This window comes from Myotis myotis, unplaced genomic scaffold, assembly GCF_014108235.1.
Source record: "Myotis myotis isolate mMyoMyo1 unplaced genomic scaffold, mMyoMyo1.p scaffold_m19_p_2, whole genome shotgun sequence".
Taxonomy (NCBI): domain Eukaryota; kingdom Metazoa; phylum Chordata; class Mammalia; order Chiroptera; family Vespertilionidae; genus Myotis; species Myotis myotis.
Window position 1 is genome coordinate 26,100,304 of NW_023416324.1, and position 22,579 is coordinate 26,122,882.

General features: G+C 39.4%; 1 protein-coding gene across 7 annotated transcripts in view; it reads right to left on the reverse strand.

Annotated features, from left to right (window-relative positions):
• The window catches only part of MAST2 (microtubule associated serine/threonine kinase 2), a 160,836-nt gene that overhangs the window by 30,335 nt on the left and 107,922 nt on the right, over positions 1-22,579 (reverse strand). For 5 of the 7 annotated variants that reach the window (XM_036347546.1, XM_036347543.1, XM_036347545.1 and 2 more), the window contains 3 exons: positions 10,976-11,067; positions 3,352-3,427; positions 662-682 (listed from right to left, as the gene is read on the reverse strand). In XM_036347546.1, the coding sequence (XP_036203439.1) occupies positions 662-682; positions 3,352-3,427; positions 10,976-11,067 (189 nt within the window). The remainder of the gene's footprint in view (positions 1-661; positions 683-3,351; positions 3,428-10,975; positions 11,068-22,579) is intronic. The other 2 variants (XM_036347548.1, XM_036347544.1) reach the window with 1 other exon arrangement.

Below are 22,579 nucleotides of genomic sequence, written 5' to 3' on the forward strand. Positions count from 1 at the left end.
GGTTCCATGCCACATGCACATGACTCAAACTTCATGCCACCCAGACAGCAAGCCCTGCTGGAACCTAGTCTCTGAGGCAGGAGGCTGCTCAAATATGATGTTCTTTCTGACCTCTTTGTTGGGTCCTGGAAGCTCTCCATAAGAAAGCAAGTCAATTCCAGGAAAACTGAGCTCAGCAAAGATGGGACTAGTCTAACTTAGGGAGGGATTTCCCAAACCCTTGTCAAATATACTTTTTCACAGGTGACTTTTCCTCCTTTAGTTAGAAATAGAAACCAATTGCATGGCAACCATTTTTCTATAAACTGAAGAGAAGGGACCACCAGAGTCAGAAAGAAATGTCACTAAAGGATGTCTTCATTTCCTCTGCCTGGTCATTTCACTGAATGACTGAGGAAAGTTGTGGGAATGAGGGTGACTTGTCTCCAGGCTCAGAAGTTTTAAACTATTTAGTAATTTCTGCCTCCAAGCATATGACCTCTGAGCCTTGGTTCCAGCAGGTAGAAGGGGTTCTCTTAGGGCCCCCTCTGCTAGTTATGAAAGGCCAAATATTTCTACCCAGAGAAGACTCATCACACCAGTTCTCACCAAGCACAAAACCATTTTGTCTGGCCATGCAAAGCAGTTTCCCAGCCCCTTGCCCCATCACGTCCGCTATTACCTGTCTGCTCTGTGGCCATGACTGTAGTGAAAAGACATACGTTATAGTGAGAATCAAAGGAAACCAGAAAGACTGATCTGTTAGGCTCCTGGGATTTGGTTGAACTTGGCAAAGGCCAAACTTCTTTTTAGAAACTTGTGTAGTTTGAAGTAAAATTGTAGGACTGACAGGTCTATCCTTACCATGTCATTACTAGTAAATCTGTTTTTGTGTATGTGATATTCCAAACTAATGTGATCCTATAAAACTCAAGCCTGACCTCAGTACTTTGGGAAACATAATTCGTAAGTACTTTGGCAGGGTTGAAATCCTCCTCTCCACTCCCACCAATACTATGTTCTATAAGGGGATAGCCCAGGGTTCCATGTTCCATGCATATGACTCAAACTTCATGCCACCCAGCACAGACCTGTTTAAATCTCAGTGTATTGTAATACCATCACTCAAAGCCCAGGGAATGAAACTGATACAAGGGCACCAATGGAACATGCTATCTACCTGCCTGGAATGGTCTACACACCTGCGTCATCATTCCCACATGGCTGGCTCTTTCTTACCCTTCAGGTCTTAGCTTAAAAGTCAATCCTCCAGAGAGGCATTACATGGCCACCCCATATAGATTCTCCAGCCCCATTCCTTCCTATACTTTCATGCAGCATCATATTCTTTAACTTCATGGTACTTGTCACAATCTTTAACTATGTATTTGTCAGCTTGTTTGTTATTTACCACTCACTCAATCAATAAGCACTGAGTGAGTGCTCATTATATACCAGGAGACACAGTTTTCAACATATTAAGGTATCACCATTAAAGGTACTTTGATTCTGACTGAGGGGAAATAGAAACAATCAAATAAGAAAATATCAGGTATTAGAAAGTATTAGCTTGAAAATGGATGATTTGGTGGAGAATGACTGACGATTGGGGCTCCTTCATATTTTATGGTTAGGAATGGCCTCTGCTGACATTTAAGATGAAAAATGAAAGACAAAAATGAGTTAATTAGGTGAAGATCTGAGGAAACAGCATTCCTTATGAAGGGAAGAACAACTACACAGACTCTACAAAGTCTACTAAGTTTCAAGAAAGTAGGGATTATGTCTATTTTGCTACCACTATATAACTAAGTACCTAACATAGTACCTGGGCATACTAGGTGCTCAGTAAATATTTACTGAATCAATGGGAAATGACTCAATGCCATGTATAGAGATCAGTCACAGGCCTTGTTGTCCCAGCTCATACCTAATCTGAGGCTACAGTTCACACACAGTCAAGGCAGGAAGGTTGGGATAAGTAAGACTTTTCATCTGGGCTGGAAAAGCAAATGCACCAATACAACATATTCCTATACTGTTTAGTGTTCCTACCTGGATCCTTGGTTAACTAATTAGAAGTGACACAGGGTAGGAGAGATGAGTCCTTGAGAAAAACTCAGATATTATTTGTTCAGAATAAGGCAACAGGGTCAGAAGGGACACCCTTATCAGCCATCAAACTTCTCCCAACCTTCTATGTCCTTTCAGGTATACAGAATCCTAAAGAGGGAGGGAATGGATTGCTTTTGGGTTGTCATTTGAATACTGAGTTAATACTATTTCAAGTAATCTGCTCTTTTTTTATTATCTCTTTAAAAAGTAGTCTAAGTATAAAATTTTGAGTCAAGCTGTATATTATCATTCTCTATTCATTAAATCTATTTAGCACACATGGTTATTTTTCCAAATCTGGAGCCATGATTTTCTGGAGGTCTTAATGCCAGAGACTGATTCTAACCAAGAATATTTTTAAAATAAAAAATAAAATCAAAGAACATGAATTTTGCCAAGAAATAATTTTAGAAAATGTTCTGGCCCAGCCAATGTGGCTCAGTGGTTGAGTATCCACCTATACCCAGGTTTCGGGCTCAATCCCCAGTAGGGGATGCGCAGGAGGCAGCCAATCAGTGATTCTCATCACTGATATTTCTCTCTCTCTCTCTCTTCCTTCCTCTCTGAAATCAATCAATATATATATTTTTTTTAAAAAAAGAAAATGTTCTGAAAAGTAAATTATTTATACATGGAGCCTTGGTATGTGGTGGGGGCGAACTCATTCAGTCAGCTTTGTATTTCTCCAGAGGCCAGGTGGTACTCTGGCAATTGGCTGAGCTGTCAGGATTGCTATCATATGCCAGAGATAAATTTATATCACTTTCAGAGACTTAAAATGTGAGGAGGAATATAAGGATGGCTCTGCAATGCACCAAATCTTTCTAAATTAATGTGAAGACCTGGTAGTCATCCCCAAGGAAAAAGAGACTGGAACTGGCTGAGTTACAGGAGTAAAAATATACATCTGGGTCCTCCTGGAAAAACAGCCCATTTTCTTTCTCATTGGTCATGGTAGGAGTAGCTCTCAATTGAGAGTATAATGTTTTGGAACACAACTTCAGGAAATCAAGGACTTGTGCTTAGAATTATAAAAATAAATTCATCCCCAATATCTACTTGCCAATTCAAACATTCAAATGCAAATACCTAGAGCATATAGAAAACAAAACATGGACCTGGGTGAGAAAAGCAAGGAAAGAATTTTGGTGGTTGGTAGCCAAAGGTAACACACTTGGAAGGAAGAAGCTGACGTTAACCGACATTCGTGCAAGTTCCACACATGCTAAACACACAGGAGGTTTTCTATCAACTTACCTACGGGCAGAAACAAAGGAAAAGTGAGCAGGTGCATTTGGAGAGAAATTCCGGGGACTGTCCAAAGGACTGTTACCTATAGATGGGGAAGGAAAAGAAATAATCTGTGAAGTTTACTTCTGAGGAGGGCTGAGAAAACCTTTAAGGAAGATATCTTCTCCTCACGTTGGCAATTAGCACATATGGTTATTTTTTCAGACCCACCATCAGTTTAATGATTCTCTCTTTGTAAAAGTGTGGCAGCCCAGAGGTTTCTCTCTTGTTCCCAAGTTGCCTTTAAACATCTGTCTCCCAGACATTCATTCAAGATCCAGCAGCAACTTGTCAATTTCCTGCCCTCCTAGAAACACCTCAGGTTCCAATATGCCTAGGTGAATTAACTCAACTTTCCAAAGGCTTGAAGAATTCATTCAATACAGATGGAATGGCCAAATGTTCAAATAGTTCTCAAAGGGCAACAGACTCTTGGTCCCAAAGTCTCTTGCACTTATATCCCTGCATACTGCATCTAAGAGGCTAACCCAGAAATAAGTGTGCTTAAGAGATGTGTGTGCTTAAGAACAGAAGTTCTCAGGCAGTGTTCTTTAAAATAGTCCATACAGCCCTAACCGGTTTGGCTCAGAGGATAGAGCATCGGCCTGCGGACTGAAAGGTCCCAGGTTCGATTCCAGCCAAGGGCATGTATGTTGGTTGCGGGCACATCCCCAGTAGGAGGTGTGCAGGAGGCAGCTGATCGATGTTTCTCTCTCATCGATATTTCTAACTCTCTATCCCTCTCCTTTCCTCTCTGTGAAAAATCAATAAAATATATTTTAAAAAAAATAAAATATTCCATACACAAGGCCCCCAAGTCTATAAAACATGTCCAACCTCCTCATGGTGTAGGAATTAGCCCAGTCGTGGGCAAACTACGGCCCGCGGGCCGGATCCGGCCCGTTTGAAATGAATAAAACTAAAAAAAAAAAAGACCGTACCATTTTATGTAATGATGTTTACTTTGAATTTATATTAGTTCACACAAACACTCCATCCATGCTTTTGTTCCGGCCCTCCGGTCCAGTTTAAGAACCCATTGTGGCCCTCGAGTCAAAAAGTTTGCCCACCCCTGAATTAGCCCCATCTCTTTATTAGTTTTCACATGTCCCCTGTCACTTGCTAACTTACAGCTCAGAAGCTTTGAACAAAACTGTGTGCTTATCTTTGCCTTAGTGACAACAGTTCTCGAACTTAAGCCTGCCATACTCCTCAGGTCTAACTTCCAGCTGGGGGCTGGTTATTAGGAGTCCCTAGCTGGCAGAAGCCATCAATGTGTTTCTATCTAAAAGGCCATGTCAAAGTAAGCATCATACTCCATGATGTGCTCGCCACTCAGCCAATCCCTGTCCGCCTCCTCACTGCTATGTTCACCTCTGTGAACCAACATCGGCTATGAGACGCTGCAGCTACCCGAGGGCCTGGTCGTCCAGCGTGCCTTGGCTTTTTCTGCAACAGTTTGTTTCCTGCATAGAGTATGGATGTTCCCAGGTGCCACAAAGCTGCCCAATTGTTTCCCATTATCTCCATCCAACAGGGTCTGATACTGATCCAGGAAAAGCCAGCCTCTCAAACAATGCCCAACAATCCTATGCACCAACTCTGTATCAATTATATAAAGGTGCTCTTTTAGGGAGAACTAATTTGGAAGAGGCACTTTCAGCTTTCACACATCCCCTTGACTGGGATCCTCAGAGCAAAACCTTTGAAGCAGATCTGCTCTCAACCTAGTACCAATTCTGGTTTTCCATGCTATGAATATAGGCCTTTGTCCTATGATCTAGTCCCATGTCCTGGCTAGCACAAGCCACCATGGTGCAAGAGAAGTGATTTAGAGTAGTTGTTTTGTTAGCCAAGACTTAATAAGGATAAGGGCTCCTCAAAATTATCAAGGCCTTTAAAAAAATCTCTACTCTTTTAACCATTTGTACGCCATAAGCGTCCATAGACGCAAGCGGCAGAACTTTTTTATTTAAATTCAAAATATCATGGCAGTTAACTGGTTAAATAGAGTCATCTCAAGGATTAACTCATATGCTCAGTTTGATTCTTAACATGTAAAGCTAGATGCCTTTTGTTGGTTCCCAAAACTACCCAGCCAGTGCCTCCAGGAAATCCTGGACATGACTTTCCTACAATGACTGGCTTTCCAAGGACGAGGTGTGGTACTGGTTAGAGGGTAGAATATAAAGAGTCTTCCAGGTGCTCAAATAAAGCTGGTATTCATAGAACATACATATGTAACATATAATTAACACTAACAAAAAAATAGCTGCAAAAAAAAATACACAGAACATCAATAAGCTGTGAGACAACTTTAAGCAGCCCAATAATCCTTTAAAAAGAAGAGTGGGAAATACAGAAAACATACTTGAAGAAATAAGGGCTGACAATTTTCTAAATTTAACAGATAAACTATAAACCCACATATCCAAGATTATCCAAGAATCCTAAGCATAAGAAAGAGGAAAAAAATGATGCCGAAGCACATTATATTCACCCGGCTGGTGTGGCTCAGTGGTTAAGTGTCGAACTATGAATCAGAAACTCATGGTTTGATTCCCAGTCAGGGCACATGCCTGGGTTGCAGGCTCTATCCCCAGTCAGGGCATGTGTGGGAGGCAACCAATGTATCTCTTTCTCACACTGATGTTTCTCTCTCTCTCCCTCTCTAAAAAAAAAATCAATTAAAATTTAAGAAAAAAAAGTGAGCACTTCAAAACGTACGAAGTGGAGAATTGAGTCTCTGAATGGTTTGCCTCAAAACAAGAAAAGTTCTATTGGGATGGCATCCACAAATTACCTAAAGATGGGGGAAATGTGTACCTAGCGATGGACATTACTTTGAATAAAGCACTTATTTATGATGTTTCTCTTGAAATTATCGTGTTTTCTTTGATTACAAAGAATCATATATATGCTGTCTACAAGAGATCCACCTCTGAACGAAAGATACACCCAGACTAAAAATAAAGGGCTAGAAAAAGATCTCATGCAAGTAGAAATTTTTAAAAAGCTGGGGTAGCAATACTTATATCTGACTAAATATTATTTAAAACAAAGGCTATCATAAGAGACAAAGAAGAACACTGCACAATGATAAAGGAAGAAATCCAAGAGGATATACTAGGTGTACCACTTAATAATGCAGATTTTTTCAATAGCTGTAGTTACACATATGTTGATATATATGCGATATGATATGTATGCTATTTTGTTGTATTGACAGCAAGCTTCAAAACTTCATGTCAAATTTGCTGAAGGTGTTAACATCACAGATATTTTTACACTTAAAAATGTTGAATGTCGTGCCAAAAAAAGAGCATTTGCGGGAAGTTTTAATTCATTACTTTATTTTGAAGAAAAGTGCTGCTGAAAGTTATCATAGCCCTGGCTTGTTTGGCTCAGTGGATGGAGCGTTGGCCTGAGGACTGAAGGGTCCCGGGTTCAATTCTGGTCGGGGGCGCGTGCCCAGGTTGTGGGTTTGATCCCCAGTGGGGGACGTGCCGGAGGCAGGCAGTCAATGATTCTCTCTCATCGTTGATGTTTCTGTCTCTCTGTCCCTCTCATCCTCTCTGAAATCAATGGAAGTATATTTTTTAAAAAAAGAAAGTTATCATATACTTTGGGAAGCTTATGTGAACATGCTCCATCTCAAGATACTTGTGAATGCTGGTTTAAACTCTTTAAAAGTGATGATTTCGATGTGAAAGACAAAGAACATCCAGGTCAACTGAAAAAGTTTGAAGACCAACAATTACAAGCATTATTGGATGAAGATGTGTGTCAAACTCAAAAACAACTTGCAGAAAGATTAAACATTGCTCAGCAAACAATTTCCGATTATTTACAAGCAATGGGAAAGATTTTAAAGGAAGGAAAATGGGTGCCACATCAAATGAACGAAAGGCAAATGAAAAACCGAAAAGTCATCAGTAAAATGTTGCTTCAAAAGCACAAAAGAAAGTCTTTTTTGCATCAAATTGTGACTGGCAATGAAAAGTGGATTTATTTTGAGAATCCCAAATGCACAAAATCATGGGTTGATCCAGGTCAACCATCAACATTGACTGCAGGCCAAATCGCTTTGGAAAGAAGACAATGCTCTGCATTTGGTGGGATCAGGAAGGTATGGTGTATTATGAGCTTCTAAAACCAGGTGAAACCATTAATATTGATAGCTACCGACAACAAATAATCAATTTGAACCATGCCTTCATCGTGAAATGACCAGAATGTGCCAGAAGACATGGCAAAGTAATTGTGCTTTATGATAATGCACCATCATACACTTCAAAACCAGTTAAAGACACGTTAAAACAGTGGTTCTTAACCTTCCTAATGCCGCGACCCTTTAATACAGTTCCTCCTGTTGTGGTGACCCCCCAACCATAAAATTATTTTCGTTGCTACTTCATAACTGTAATTTTGCTACTGTTATGAATCGTAATGTAAATATCTGATATGCAGGATGTATTTTCATTGTTACAAATTGAACATAATTAAAGCATAGTGATTAATCGCAAAAACAATATGTAATTATATATGTGTTTTCCGATGGTCTTAGGCGACCCCTGTGAAAGGGTCATTCGACCCCCAAAGGGGTCGTGACCCACAGGTTGAGAACCGCTGCGTTAAAAGATCTTGCCTGGGAAGTATTAACCCACCCACTGTATTCACCAGACCTTGCTCCTTCAGATTACCACTTGTTCCGATAGATGGCACATGCACTTTCTGCGCAGCACTTCAAAACGTACGAAGTGGAGAATTGAGTCTCTGAATGGTTTGCCTCAAAACAAGAAAAGTTCTATTGGGATGGCATCCACAAATTACCTAAAGATGGGGGAAATGTGTACCTAGCGATGGACATTACTTTGAATAAAGCACTTATTTATGATGTTTCTCTTGAAATTATCGTGTTTTCTTTGATTACAAAATCCACATTATTAACTGGTACACCTAGTAACCTTTTCAAACATTTATGCACCCAACATAGGAATACCTTGATATATAAAGCAAATCTTGATGGACATAAAGGGAGAGATCAACAGTAAAATAGTCACAGTGGGGGATTTTAACACCCCATTGACATCAATGGATAGATCTAGACAGGAAATCAACAAGAAAACAACCGCCTGAAATGACACACTAGATCAGAGGGATTTAATTGATATCTTCAGAGCATTTCACACCAAAGCAGCAGAATATATATTCAAGTGCACATGGAACATTTTCTAGGATAGACCACGTTAAGACACAAAACAAGTCTCAATAAATTTAAGATGATTGAAATCGTATCAAGCAGTTGAGCAGTTTCTTTCAAAACTAAACATACTCTTAACCATATGATCCAGCAATCAAGTTCCTTGGTAAATACCCAAAGTGTATTGAAAACTTAAGTCCACACAAAAATCTGCACAGATGTTTACATCAGCTTTCTTCATAATTTCTAAACCTTGGAAGTAACCAAGATGTCCTTTATTAGGTGAGTGGATAAACTGGTACATCCAGACAATGGAACATTACTCAGTGCTAAAATAAAAAGTGAACCATAAAGCCAAGATAAGACATAAAGGAATCTTTTAAAAAAATATATATATTTTTATTGATTTTTAGGAAAAGCAAGGGAGAGGGAATAGAGAGATAGAAACATCTATGAGAGAGAAAAACACTGATTGGCTGCTTCCTGCATGCCCCCCACTGGGGATCAAGCCCAAAACACGAGCATGTGTCCTGACCAGGAATCGAACCATGACTTCTAGTTCATGGGACACTCAACCACTGAGCCACACCAGCCAGGCGACATAAAGGAATCTTCAAAGCATATTGCTAAGTGAAATAAACCAACCTGAACGACTATATGACAGTCTGGAAAAGGCAAAACTACGGAGACAGTGAAAAGATTAGTGGATGCCAGGGACTGGGCAAAAGAGGAATGAATAGGTAGAACACAGAGAATATTTGGGCAGTGAAACTATTTGTATGATAATCAATGGTAGATACATATAATTATATCCACCTGGATTTTCTGCAGTGATTTGAGGAGAGATAATAATGATAACTAACATTTATGATGATGATAACTGAGCATGTTACAGATATTAACTCAAAGCTAGAGTCCACAGACCCAGGCAGGCTGAAAAGGCCTGATGATGTTCTCAATCAAACCTCCCTATGGAAGATTTAGTCCTAAACTCTAACTGCCAGGAATCTAAATAGAGAGATAATCATCTGAGAGAGGAGCAGCCAATAGTAATGACTGCCCAGTACTCACATTACAGTTGGAAAACTAGGAATAGACATGCTAAATTTACTTCTATTTGATGAAAAGGCCAGTCAGATATATGCTGAGTTTTTACAAAGTTCCAGGGTAGAATGTGCTATCTGAGTTAATGTATAACCCAGTCAATTTTGTGGGGGAAAGTATGGAAGCACAATGAGACCTTTGCTTTAAAGGCCAAGTATGTCTTCAATTCCTTGGGTTCCATCCCCCCACCCCATGCTCTTGGTGGTGTCTTCTAATGTAAGAGTTAGTGTTTGAGAGTTTAATTGATTCTTGGAAAAGGGCCATGAGCACAATGAATACCTGGATCCGGGCCCAGTAAAGTGAGACCTTTCTATAAAGGACAAAGATCAATTTCAGAATCAACAGGCTCTTAACGTGCTCAAAGAACTACTCCACATGCCCCCTCCTTTTCTCCCTCCAAAGACACAGTAAACTGTAATCAAAGAGACAAACCCAAGTGGAACACACCTATCTTATTTGGCTTCATGCTGACTGTTTCTCTACTTTGGTACTCTTTTATTGCCCAAAGACAGATAAGCCCATAGCTTACCAAATCCAGGCAGCAAGTTCTGAATGGCTTCCTGTGGTTTCAAGTCTGCTCCATTTCCATTACCCCTAGGTCTGGAACTTTCACTGTAAAGCAGTAACCCTTTCAACAATATCTGGCTCTCCCGGGATATAAGAATACATGTCTAGAGCAAAATACATGACTAACTCAAATTAGGTTGTCTGCCTCATGATTTTTATATATTCCTCAGCCAGAGGCAAGTAAATCAGTCCTTATACTGTCTGGAGGAGCCCAAATAGAGCAGTCTGAATGCATGAAATCATTTGCTTAAATTCCAATATGTGAAGTAAATATCAATATGAAACAAATATTTCTCTCACTTTCACTGATTCCCATTCTAACAAAGGAACAGTTATCAGAAGTCCCATGAGGGAGAAAATCATCACTGTTGGCTTTAATCCATGGGCATGGTAGGACAAATGTTAATGGAGCCTTTATCACATGGCCCCAGATAACTGGAGCCATAATGCACTCTTAACACAGCAGAACAGAGGCTATGGCCCCAGGATACATATTGAGCCCCAAGATAAATAAAGCACAAGACCAAAAGAAATGTGGACAGGTCAAAACAACTAAGTCAAAAACTGACGGAACACATAGAAAGCATGCTCATGAGCTCTGTATGCTTCATTCAGCAAAATGAAGTGACAATGTAATGTTTTGAACTACACAAAGTGAGAAGTAGGAAAGAAATTGGGCATCTTTCATTTCATCTTTCTTAATCTTCAAGCACTCACCTGTGTGTCCATGGAGTGGTGAGTGCGGCCGTGGTAGTGTAGGGGATGTGCTAGAGGTCACAATCAAACTCTTGCGGTTACTTGTCCGACAACTGCAATGAAAACACAAATGTTAGTTAAAACAGAGCCACATACTATGGGCCCAAAGACCTTAAATGGCTATTGAGGAACAAAAGAATGACACCATTCTGTGGGTTGAGCAGTATATTGTTTTAAACTGGGTTAGCAATTACTGTTTGCACCAGTGAGATTTCATAATTCACTATGTTCCACCTTGGAATAACCTTTGTCACTGTTTTAACTTTTACTTTGTATTGCCATTGCCATTTTACCTTTTGCTTCCCAAGCAAACAGAAGGAGCTCCCTAAAGGTAATAATCACTTCTTAAATGGTATCTAATGAAGAATAACCGCTGCAAATTTATTTAGAAAACAAAAATCGTAAGTCATAAATATTCTCATATCTCACAAAAATGAATGTTCTAGTCATAAAAACTAAACTATTAACTTAATTTATGAAATTTCTTTTTTTTAACTGCTTAATCCATTAATTAATATTCTCATCTCACCATAAGCTTCAAAACAGGCCTGGGTTCCTTCTATAAAGTTGGTTTTCCACTACATGTTAATGTCTGAGGCTTTTTCTTGTGGTTGGAGAAAACCAAATCATGATGGAAAGCCATTTCATGCTACATCTGCCTCTGAAATACATGTATTTGAAAGTCAGCCCATCTTTTTTGTTGTTAATCCTCACCCGAGGACATTTTTCCACTTATTTTAGAAAGTGGAAGGGAGAGAGACAGAGAGAAGCACTGATGTGAGAGAGACACATCGATTGGTTGCCTCCCACATGCACCCCGACCAGGGCCAGGGATCAAGCTGCAACTCAGGTACGTGCCCTTGACCAGAATCGAACCCGGGCTGGAAAGTCAGCCCATCTTTAAAAGGCATTAGGGAAGCTTGCCATTTATATTCATCCAAACCAATATTTACTGAACATCTACTATGCACCAGGCACTGTTCTAGGCACAGGAGGTAAAAAGTAAGGAAGAACAGAAAGTCTCTATCCTCATACTGGAGTGAATACTGACAAAAGATAGAGAGAGAATATTCAAGAAATAGCAAAAAAGTCAAGTGGGTAACAGGAGAGGAGAATGATAGAAAAAAAGAAACAGGCTATAGAAGCTATGAGGGTAGGCCACAGCCAGACTCTATAGGACTGGTAGACTGTCATAACGAGCTACTGGAAATGTGAGAGAAACCACTAGAAGGACTGAGATCAATCTCAAGAACAAGATTATGATGAGAAATTATAAGTACCTTTCCCTAAGAAACCATCATACCTACTCCAATCATGAGCACCCTTCATTACTTCAGTAGCCGTTAAATGTCTAAGACTTCTAGCCTCTAATTCAGCGGTTCTCAACTGGTGGGTCGACCCCTTTGGCGGTCAAACGAGCCTTTCACAGGGGTTGCCTAAGACCACCCTGCATATCAGATATTTACATTACGATTCATAACAGTAGCAACATTACAGTTATGAAGTAGCAACGAAAATAATTTTATGGTTGGACACAACATGAGGAACTGTATTTAAAGGGCCAGAAGGTTGAGAACCACTGCTCTAATTCAACAGTCTCCCTCTATTCCTTGACCTTAAAAAAAGTTTACACCATTTTCAAGGCCATTATTGACAACAGTTCATTCTCAGTCATTTTATATAATCTTTCAATATCATGACAGTTTTAACTCTCTTTAAAAAAAAAATCGGGATATAATTTACACTCAATAAGATATACAGATCTTAAGTGTTCTGTTCAATGAGCCTTAACAATTATATACATCCACATAACATACCAAACAAAAGACAGAATAATTACACTATCCCAGAAAGTTCCCATGGGCCCCTTTCCTGTCAACTCCCTGTCCCCCAACCATTTTATATAAAAACTGCTGTTTGAAACTTTAACCCTGCAATTTTGGCTTCTGTAAACGCCTGCTTGCTTAAATAATAAGGAAAATAAGATTACTCCCATTCCAGAGAGGCCATAAACTATGACCCAGACAGAGTTGTCAGTGCTGGCACCAGGCCAAGCCTTGAGATATGGTCTCATGGCCCCTTCCCAGCACACAGGCCTTCTTTCTCAGAAGGCCCAGAAGTCTCATCCCAAATTGGGAGACAAAGGACTGGAAAAAGTATAAATAAAGAGAGTTGCCTGGGGGGGGGGAGGGGGGAGGGGGACTCGGTGAGCCCAGAATTTGAAAGACACATTTTTCTCTGGGCCTGCGCATAACTAAAATGTAACTCCCTAAGCGTGGCTTGGTTTTTCTTCCAGTCTTCTGTAACATCACCATATATTAATTTTGTATTGCTGAACTTCCTATAAGTAGAGTTATAAGTTATGCATTTTTTGTATATTTGGCTTCTTTTGTTCAATCTAATATCTGTGTAACTCTTCTCGAGATATTTCATTTAATTTCTAGAACATAACACTTTTCCTCCTAACTCACTAGCTGCTCCTTTTTCATTCTCCTTTGCTAGTTCCTTCTCCTCCTGACCTCTAAATCATTTAGTACTCTAAGGCTCTGATCTGAAATGTCTTTTCTTCTCTTCCTATATTCATTACCTAAGTGATTTTTCCAGTTTCATAGCTTTAAATCTATGATGCTGATTGATACCCAGATTATTGCTAATTCTGTGCTCTCTCCGGATTGCAATACTCATATATCCAAATGCCTCTTGACATCTCCAACTGGATGTCTAAAAGGCATCTCAAACTTAACACTTCTAGAACAGAGCTCTTAATTTCCCTCTAAAACCTGCTACTACTCCCCTAAGTTGTATTTATCTCATTACATGGCACCACCATTCATCCAGAAGCTTGGTAAAAACCTACAAGTCATTGCTGATTCTTCTCTTTTCTTCACACCAAGATCCAAAACAACCAGCAAGTTCTGTGGATTATACCTTTAAAATACATGCTGCCCTGGCTGGTGTTCTCAGTGGTTAGACCATCAGCCCACACAGTGAAGGGTTTGCAGGTTCAATTCCCAGTCAAGGGCACATACCTGTGTTGCAGTTAGCTCCCCGCCCCTGGTCGGGGCACATATAGGAGGCAACTGATCTATGTTCCTCTCTCATATATATGTTTCTCACTCTTACTCTCTCTCTCTCAAAAAAAAAAAAATACTTAAAATAATCATTCCAAAAGAAGGCAGAAAAATAACAAAGAAAGAACAAGTACAATTGGACCAAACAGAAAACAAATAGCAAGATAATAGGCTAAAAGCCCAATTACACCAGCCTTGGCTGGGTAGGTCAGCTGGTTAGAGCGGAGTTGTGGTCCTGATATGCCAAGGTTGCAGGTTCGATCTCTGGTCATGGCAAATTCAAGAAGCAACCAATGAATGCATAAATAAGTGGAACAATAAATCAATGTGTGTGGTTTTTCTCTCTCAAATCAACAAATAAAAAAATTATGCTAATAATCACATAAAATGTAAATGTTCCAAATGAATATTTAATTAAGGCAGAGATGATCAGATTGGATAAAATAGCATGACACAACAATGTGCTGCTTATTCTTTGTGACAGGTAAAAACTAGAAACCACCTCAAATGTTCACTAACAGGTGAATGACAAACAAATCATAATATATCCATACAATGGAATTCTACTCAGCAATAAAAAGGAATAACTATTCATTCACACAATGGATGAATCTCAAAATAATTATGCCAAAAGCAAGAAGCAAAACAAAAGAACACATTCTGAATAATTCCATTTATATAAAATTCAAGAAAATGCTAACTAATCTATAATGACAGAGAGCAGATTAGTGGTCGCCAGAACAGAGGTAGGGAAGGGATTATAAAGAGGTGTGATGAATCTCTTGGGAGTTACAGATATGTTGATGATCTTGGCTGTGCTAATGTTTTCACATATGTGTGCCTTTGGCAAACACCATCAAATTATGTTTTAAATATGTACATTCTATTAGACATTATATTTCAATCATACCTCAATAAAGATGCAAAAAAAATTTTTTTTATTGATTTCAGAGAGGAAGGGAGAAGGAGAGACAGGAACATCAATGATGAGAGAAAATCATTGATCCGCTGCCTCCTGCATGCCCATACTGGAGATCGAGCCCACAACCCAGGCATGTGCCCTGACCAGGAATGAAACCGTGAACCTCCTGGTTCATGGGTCTACGCTCAACCATTGAGTCACACTGGCTGGCTGCGAAAAATTTTTTAATGCAAGTAATATCAAAGTCACTCTTCTGCTTAAAATTTTCCCTATCTCACTGAGAGTAAAAGTCACAGTTCTTACAACAGCCTACAAGGCTTCTATATGGTCTGGATTTCTACTCTGTCTTTCTCTCTTACCAACTCCATTCCAGCCACATGGACCTCTATACTTTTCTTAGAACATGTGAAGCATGCCACTGCCTCAGGGCCTTTACAAATGATATTTCCTTTGCCTATTTTTCCCCCAGATATGTCTCATGGCTTGCTCCTTCACCTCCACCAGGTCTTTGCTCAAGTACAATCTTTTCAACAAATTTCCCCAGATCATTCTATTTAAAATTGTAACCATCCCTCAAACTCTCTTACCCCCCTTTCCTGTTATATTTTTATCCATAGCACTTACTACTATCTAACAGTATATATTTTGCATAGTCATTTTGTTTGTTGTCTCTCTTCCCATGAGAATCTAAGTTCTACGAGGTCAGGAGCTGCTGCATGCTTTGTTTACTGCTGTATTCCTTGATGCCTGGAACACTGCCTGGCACATGGTAAGCTTCCAATAAATATTCATTAAATGAATGAATAAATGGATGAGTATAATTTGTTACAGTATTAAAATAAGAGGAAACCTGTACCTCTGGTCCATGTAAGGCATATCAAACCATTATGACTAAAGTCCCTGTGTATAGAAATAAAGATTTCTTAAAACTGCAGGGACAGATAATTGATACTAATTTCATTTGCCATATCTTATTTAAAATAAAATTCAAAACACTGAAGATCATATGTCCAGGCCACATGCCTTTTTATGAAGGTACACATAATCTCACTTGGCAAATCAGCAATAGCTGCCAGGGGGAAAAAAGGTCAGGCACCCCGGTACAGATGCCATGACTCAGCTGAGATCCAAAACTAGGAAATGGCTAATTTTTCCATTTCAACAGACTCTGGCCAATTCTCCAGGATCCTAGAAGATAAAAAGTCTTAATTTTTTCTTTCCAGTAAGATGATAGTACTAGATGTTTACAGAGTCAGGCACACTAACTCTTTGCTGATGGGAGGTAACCTGGAAGCCTCTTGAGTTAATCCTCTACTGCATTTGGTTAAACCAGACTGCTGCCCAATACAGCAGTCTCCCCTCATCTGCCTTCCAGGATCCCCCAAGTGGATGTCTGAAACTGCAAATAGTACCAAACCCTATTTGTACCATGCTTTTTCCTATACATACAACATGTGGCAAAGTTTAATTCATAAATTAGGCACAATAAAAGATTAACAATCCTATATAATAAAGAGCTAATATGCTAATTAGACCAAACAGCTGAACAACCTTCTGGATGAAGCTGGGGCTGCGAGGGCCGAGCCCCTTACACGAATTTCGTGCATTGGGACTCTAGTAACTAATATTAAAATAGAACAATTATAATAATACTAGAGGCCTGGTGCATGAAATTCATGCATGGGTAGGGTCCCTAGGCCTGGGCTGATCGAGGCCTCCAGCTGCCGGCCGGGGCCTTCCTTTGTTCTGCACCGCCCCCCTGGTGGTCAGCGCACGTCATAGTGAGCGATTGAACTCCCGGTCGAACTCACGAGGGGACACTTTGTATATTATCCTTTTATATCTATAGATACTGTAATAAAAGGCACTTTCTTTTACAATATGCTGTAAAGAAAGGGTTGTTACTGAGTATAATAAGGGTTACCTGAACACAAGCACTGTGATATCGTGACAGTCAGTCCTAATAATGAGATGCCTACTAAGTGACTAACAGGTAGGTAATGTATACAGTGGAGATATGCTGGACAAAGGGATGATTCATGTCCCAGGCAGGACAGAGCCAGAGAGTGCACGATTTCATCACATTGCTCAAAAAGGGGCACAATTTAAAATTTAGTAATTGTTTCTCTCTAGAATTTTCCATGTAATGTTTTTAACCCATGGTTGACTGCAAGTAACTGAAACCGCAGAAAGCAAAACTGCAGATAAGGGCAGACTACTGTACCACCCCCAATCCCTTGGTCACTCAGAGCAAGGCCTGGTATTTCATCTTCTTACATCTTTACCATGGTCATCTCAGTGGATAGTGGGAACAAGGACCAAGGCACACTGTACCATATCTGTGGTACCACTGAATTGTGGCCATATTTAGAGAGTTCCTAGCCTTCAAAATCCCTCCCTTAAGTAACTAGCAGGTACTCAGAAAATCTGAACACCTGAAGGAGCTGCCATAAATTTATCTGAGAAGTCTGCTTCTCAGCCTGAAGCAGTATAGGGTAAGGAGTAGGATGCATGGCTGCAAACCCCTGAAGCCACTCCAATCTCCCAATCCCAGGAGTCCAGCTGCTCTTAGGAACTTGAGCACTTCACAATTGATTAGCACTTGGCTACTTCCTTTCAAAATTTAGAATGAAAACAAAACAAAACACATTTCTGTTTCATTAAGTATCATCAATGAAACAGAGAAGAATCTAGAGCCATTTAAGGTCCAGCACTTCCAGATGTTATTTCAGAGTAGCAACCAAGCTGATGACCCAGTGAAGATGGAGAAGCTACAGAGGGAGAAAATACATATTCTTTTAGTCAATTAAGGGTGCTGTTTGAAGATGATCCATTATTTCTCTCTTGCCTGGATTAATAGCCTCCTAACTAGTCCCTCTAGTTTACTCTTGTCTTCTAGCCCCAGTCTGTTCCCAGAACAAGCAGCAAGAGTGATCCTTTCTAAAGCATAAATCAGAAGATTTCACTTATCTGTCCAAAACCTTCCAAAGGCTGCTAATTTCATAGACATATCTAGCTCTTAGGACCATACATAAATTGTTTTCTATACCTGGAAAGTCCTTCCCCCAACTATGCAATAGCAAAAATCCCCATACCTCCTTCAAGATTTTACTTAAGTGTCACCTTCCCAATTTCCTTATACAAACTGCAACCTGCTCTTCCCCAAATGCCTTTACTCTACCTTTCCTTTTGGATGGCAAGTCCCTTTGGATTGATCAAGTAATTCTTTTTTTCTGAAGTGAACATATCAAGATTTTATTGTCATATAATAAAACAAAATATGAAGCTTAGAACTGGACCACTTGACCCTTTCTCTTCTTATCTCCTCCCAGTTAAAATGCTTGCATCTCTTAATAACCACCATTCTCTTAGATCTGCAGTTGGACTCAACACATTCAAGCCTCAGCACAATCTTCTTTGTAGTTTCAGCCTTTTTCCAGAAAATTGGCTTAGTCTGCCCACCACAGCCACTTTGCTTCCTGTCATAACGCCGCTTTCCCTGTGCATACAGAGAATCCTGGCCCTTCTTGTACTGTGTTACTTTGTGGGGTTGATGCTTGCCACACTTATTACAGAAAGTTCAGCGGGTTTTAGGAACGTCCACCATGTTTGCAAGAGGCTACTGGCAGAGAAAAGCAATCAAGTAATTCTTAACCCCTGGTCCATAGTTTGGAAATTATACAGTTTATTCTCTTTGTTTTTTAAAAAAAGTAGTTATTATTTTTGGCCTAGCTGGTTTGGCTCAGTGGATAGAGCATCGGCCTGCGGACTGAAGGATCCGGGATTCGATTCTGGTCAAGGGCACATGCCTAGGTTGTGGGCTCAATCCCCAGTAGGGGGCATGCAGGAGGCAGCCAATCAATGACTCTGTCATCATTGATGTTTCTATCTCTCTCTCCCTCTCCCTTCCTCTCTGAAATAAATAAAAAATATATATTTTTTAAAAGTAGTTACTATTATTAAAGTTTTAACAGGTACTCTTGTCTTAGATTAACTAGCATCACGACCGTCTGAACAAAATTAAAAGATCTTAACTCCAGCCCTGACCGGTTTGGCTCAGTGGATAGAGCGTCGGCCTGTGGACTGAAAGGTCCCAGGTTCGATTCCAGTCAAGGGCACGTCCCCAGTGAGGGGTGTGCAGGAGGCAGCTGATCGATGTTTCTCTCTCATCGATGTTTCTAGCTCTCAATCCCTCTCCCTTCCTTTCTGTAAAAAATCAATAAAATATATATTTTAAAAAAAAAAAGATCTTAACTCCAATTCTTCCCCACCCTCTTCCAAATTTACATTTCATTGTGGTCCAGTATTTCAGGTCTATTTTGCCTTTATATGGCCAAATTATTAATTATTGTTGTACTATACAATAATTGCTTGCTTAGATTTACTCATCTATTTTCCAATTACTTTGCTCAGCATTCCCTCTTGGATCTCATACTTTTCTTCTTTTTTTCTCAAATATACACCTTAGCAATTATTTCTGTGAGAATCTAATAGTGACAAACCTCCTCAATTTAATATTTGTCTGCAAATGTCTTTACTTTGCTCACTGATTTTTAATGATAATTTAGCAGGTCCTCAATGCCATCTATGGGTTCTTGGAACTATGGAAAAACAAAGTATGATGAAACCAATTTTACCAATGGCTAATTGATATAAACAAGAGTTAAGTTCCAAGGCATCTCATCAAAACTGTAACAAAAAGACATTAAAACATCAATCGAGGACCTGCTGTATAGAATTCCACAGCATCATGCCGAGAATAACTTCTTTCTCAATTCCTTAAAAACATTATTCCATTGTCATATTGCTCCTGTTATCACTGTTAAAAAGCTTGTTCTTAGGATTGCTTCTTTGATGTTAATTTTTCTTTTTTCTCTGCTGACTTTTATTTTATTTTTGTACTATTAACTTCTTATATTTTTTAGATATAATTCACATACCAAAGAATTCAACCTTTTGAAGTGTACAATTCAATGTGGCTTTAAAAAAAATCCTCAACTAAGGATATGTTTTTACTGATTTTTGAGAGAGAGAGAGAGAGAGAGAGAGAGAGGTGAAAAACATCAAGTGGTTGCCTCCTGTATGCACGCTGATCCAAGATTGAACCGGCAATCTTTCAGTGTACAGAATGATGCCCCAACCAACTAAGCCACGTGGCCAGGGCCAATTCAGTGATTTTTAATACACTCACAAGGCTGTGCAACCATCACTGCTATCTAATTCCAGAACATTTTCACCACCTAAAAAAAACAAAAACAAAAAAACCACCTGTACCTTCCCCCAGACAACCACCAATGTACTTTCTGTTTCTATAGATTCATCTATTTTGAGTATTTCATGGAAACGGACTCATACATTCATTATGTGGCCTTCTCTGCCTGGCTTCTTTTATTTAACATAATGTTTTCAAGACTCATCCATGTTATACTATTTATCAGTATTTCATTTCTTTTTATGGCTAATATTCTATTGTGTGAATATACCGCATTTTATTTATCTAGTTATTGATTGAAGGGTATTTGGATTGTTTCTGTTTTGGAGGTACTATAACTGATACTGCTATACATATTTGTGCATTTCCATTTTCTTAGGCGAACTCCTTTGCTGAACTCATTTATTAGAACTCTTTCAGCTTTTGTGGATTCTTGAGAGTTTACTTCCTTTTAAAACCTCTGTTTTTATGGTTCTGCAATTTTACTGCAATATATATAGAAGAGGATTTATTTCTACTTGTCATGATTCATATTATTTTGTTTGTTTGTAATCAATTCTGGAAGGTGTTAGTCATTATCTCTATGAATATTGCCTCACCCCCAATACTGTATATTCTGTTGGACCATTTTATTGTACCTTTCATTTTTCTTAGCTCTCATTCATATTTTACATCTTTCTATATCTGTGCTGCACTCCAGATACAATGTTACAAACTTTGTCCACATGTTGGGTTTTCAAATTCAATGATGCAATACTACTGAGTCTAATTAGTATACTTTTCTAAATATGCCTGCCTGGTCTTTTAAAATTAAATGTCTTTTCTTTCATTTTTGTTTCCTTCTTTTATATTTAAAACTAGAGGCTCAGTGCATGACATTCATGCACTGGGGTGGGGGGTCCCTCAGCCTGGCCTACGCCCTCTCACAGTCCAAGACATCCCCCAAGGGGTCCTTGGCGCTGCAGTGGAGGTGGGAGAGGCTCCTGCCACCGCCACTGCCACTGTGGCTCACCAGCCATGAGCCCACTGGCGAGCCTGGCTTCTGGATGAGAGGTGCTCACCCTGTGGGAGTGCGCTGACCACCAAGGGGCAGCTCCTGCATTGAGCGTCTGCCCCCTGGTGATCAGTGCGCATCATAGCGACCAGTCGTTCTGCCATTTGGTTGATTTGCATATTAGCCTTTTATTATATAGGATCATTTTAAATATAATTATTTTATCGATTTTACCCATAATATTATTCTCTGAAGTTCTTAAGAGTCTAATCTTACAGTTTCAACTTTCTATTTATTTTCACTTGTGCTGAAGGGTTCCCTTCTATGGTCTATAATTTTGTACTGTGAACTCACCTTCAGTCCAGCTTTATTCAAGAGAATGTTGTGCTACCTGATTTGAGGGTGTGTCATTTAAAATAAATTTTGAATTTGTTATGTGTCAGGGTTATTACCAGCCCAGAACAGTTCCTAGACCACACCAACAGTATAAACTCCAATCCTCAAATTCAGTTAGATAAAGGCCTGGAGCAGCCGTGGGCAAACTATGGCCTGCGGGCCAGATCCCGATCGTTTGAAATGAATAAAACTAAAAAGAAAAAAGACCGTACCCTTTTATGTAATGATGTTTACTTTGAATTTATATTAGTTCACACAAACACTCCATCCATGCTTTTGTTCCAGCCCTCCAGTCCAGTTTAAGAACCCATTGTGGCACTCGAGTCAAAAAGTTTGCCCACCCCTGGTCTAGAGTTAAAAATTCTCAAGGGAGACTTGCTTCTCTCTTTTTGTATGCAAATATCTTCTTTTTATTTTTATTTTTTCAGTTACAGATGACATAAAATATTATATTAGTTTCTGGTGTACAACATAGTGATTAGACATTTATACAACTTACAAAAGTGATTATCCCAATAGGTAGGCATTTTTCTTTATTACTAAGAGAACTACTTAAAACCCAGGGGAGATTAAAAAACTTCTTTTCAGAACTATTTAATACCCAGAGGAGATTAAAAAACTTCTTTTTATCCAGTAGGTAAACTGTTTCCCTAGTCCATTCCTTCTCTGAGGGTAAAGTCCTTTGAGGGTCCTAATTTGATGTGGGTCTCAATTCTACACTAACCCAGAGGATGGTATCCCTACCTGAGACAAGACCAAGGCCTTATACCCTTTTCCCTGTCATGGATATCAAGACTAGTACACGTCCCTCCCGGGCTGTCTTCCTTGGAAGTTTTAACACTGATTTCCACAGGTTAGGTGTTTTTTGTCTCTTAGATTTAGGTCCCTTGGGATTTTCCTCACACTCTACTGAATTTAGCTAAGCATTTAAAACCATAATCAAATAGCTAATATTTATTAAGTGCTAACT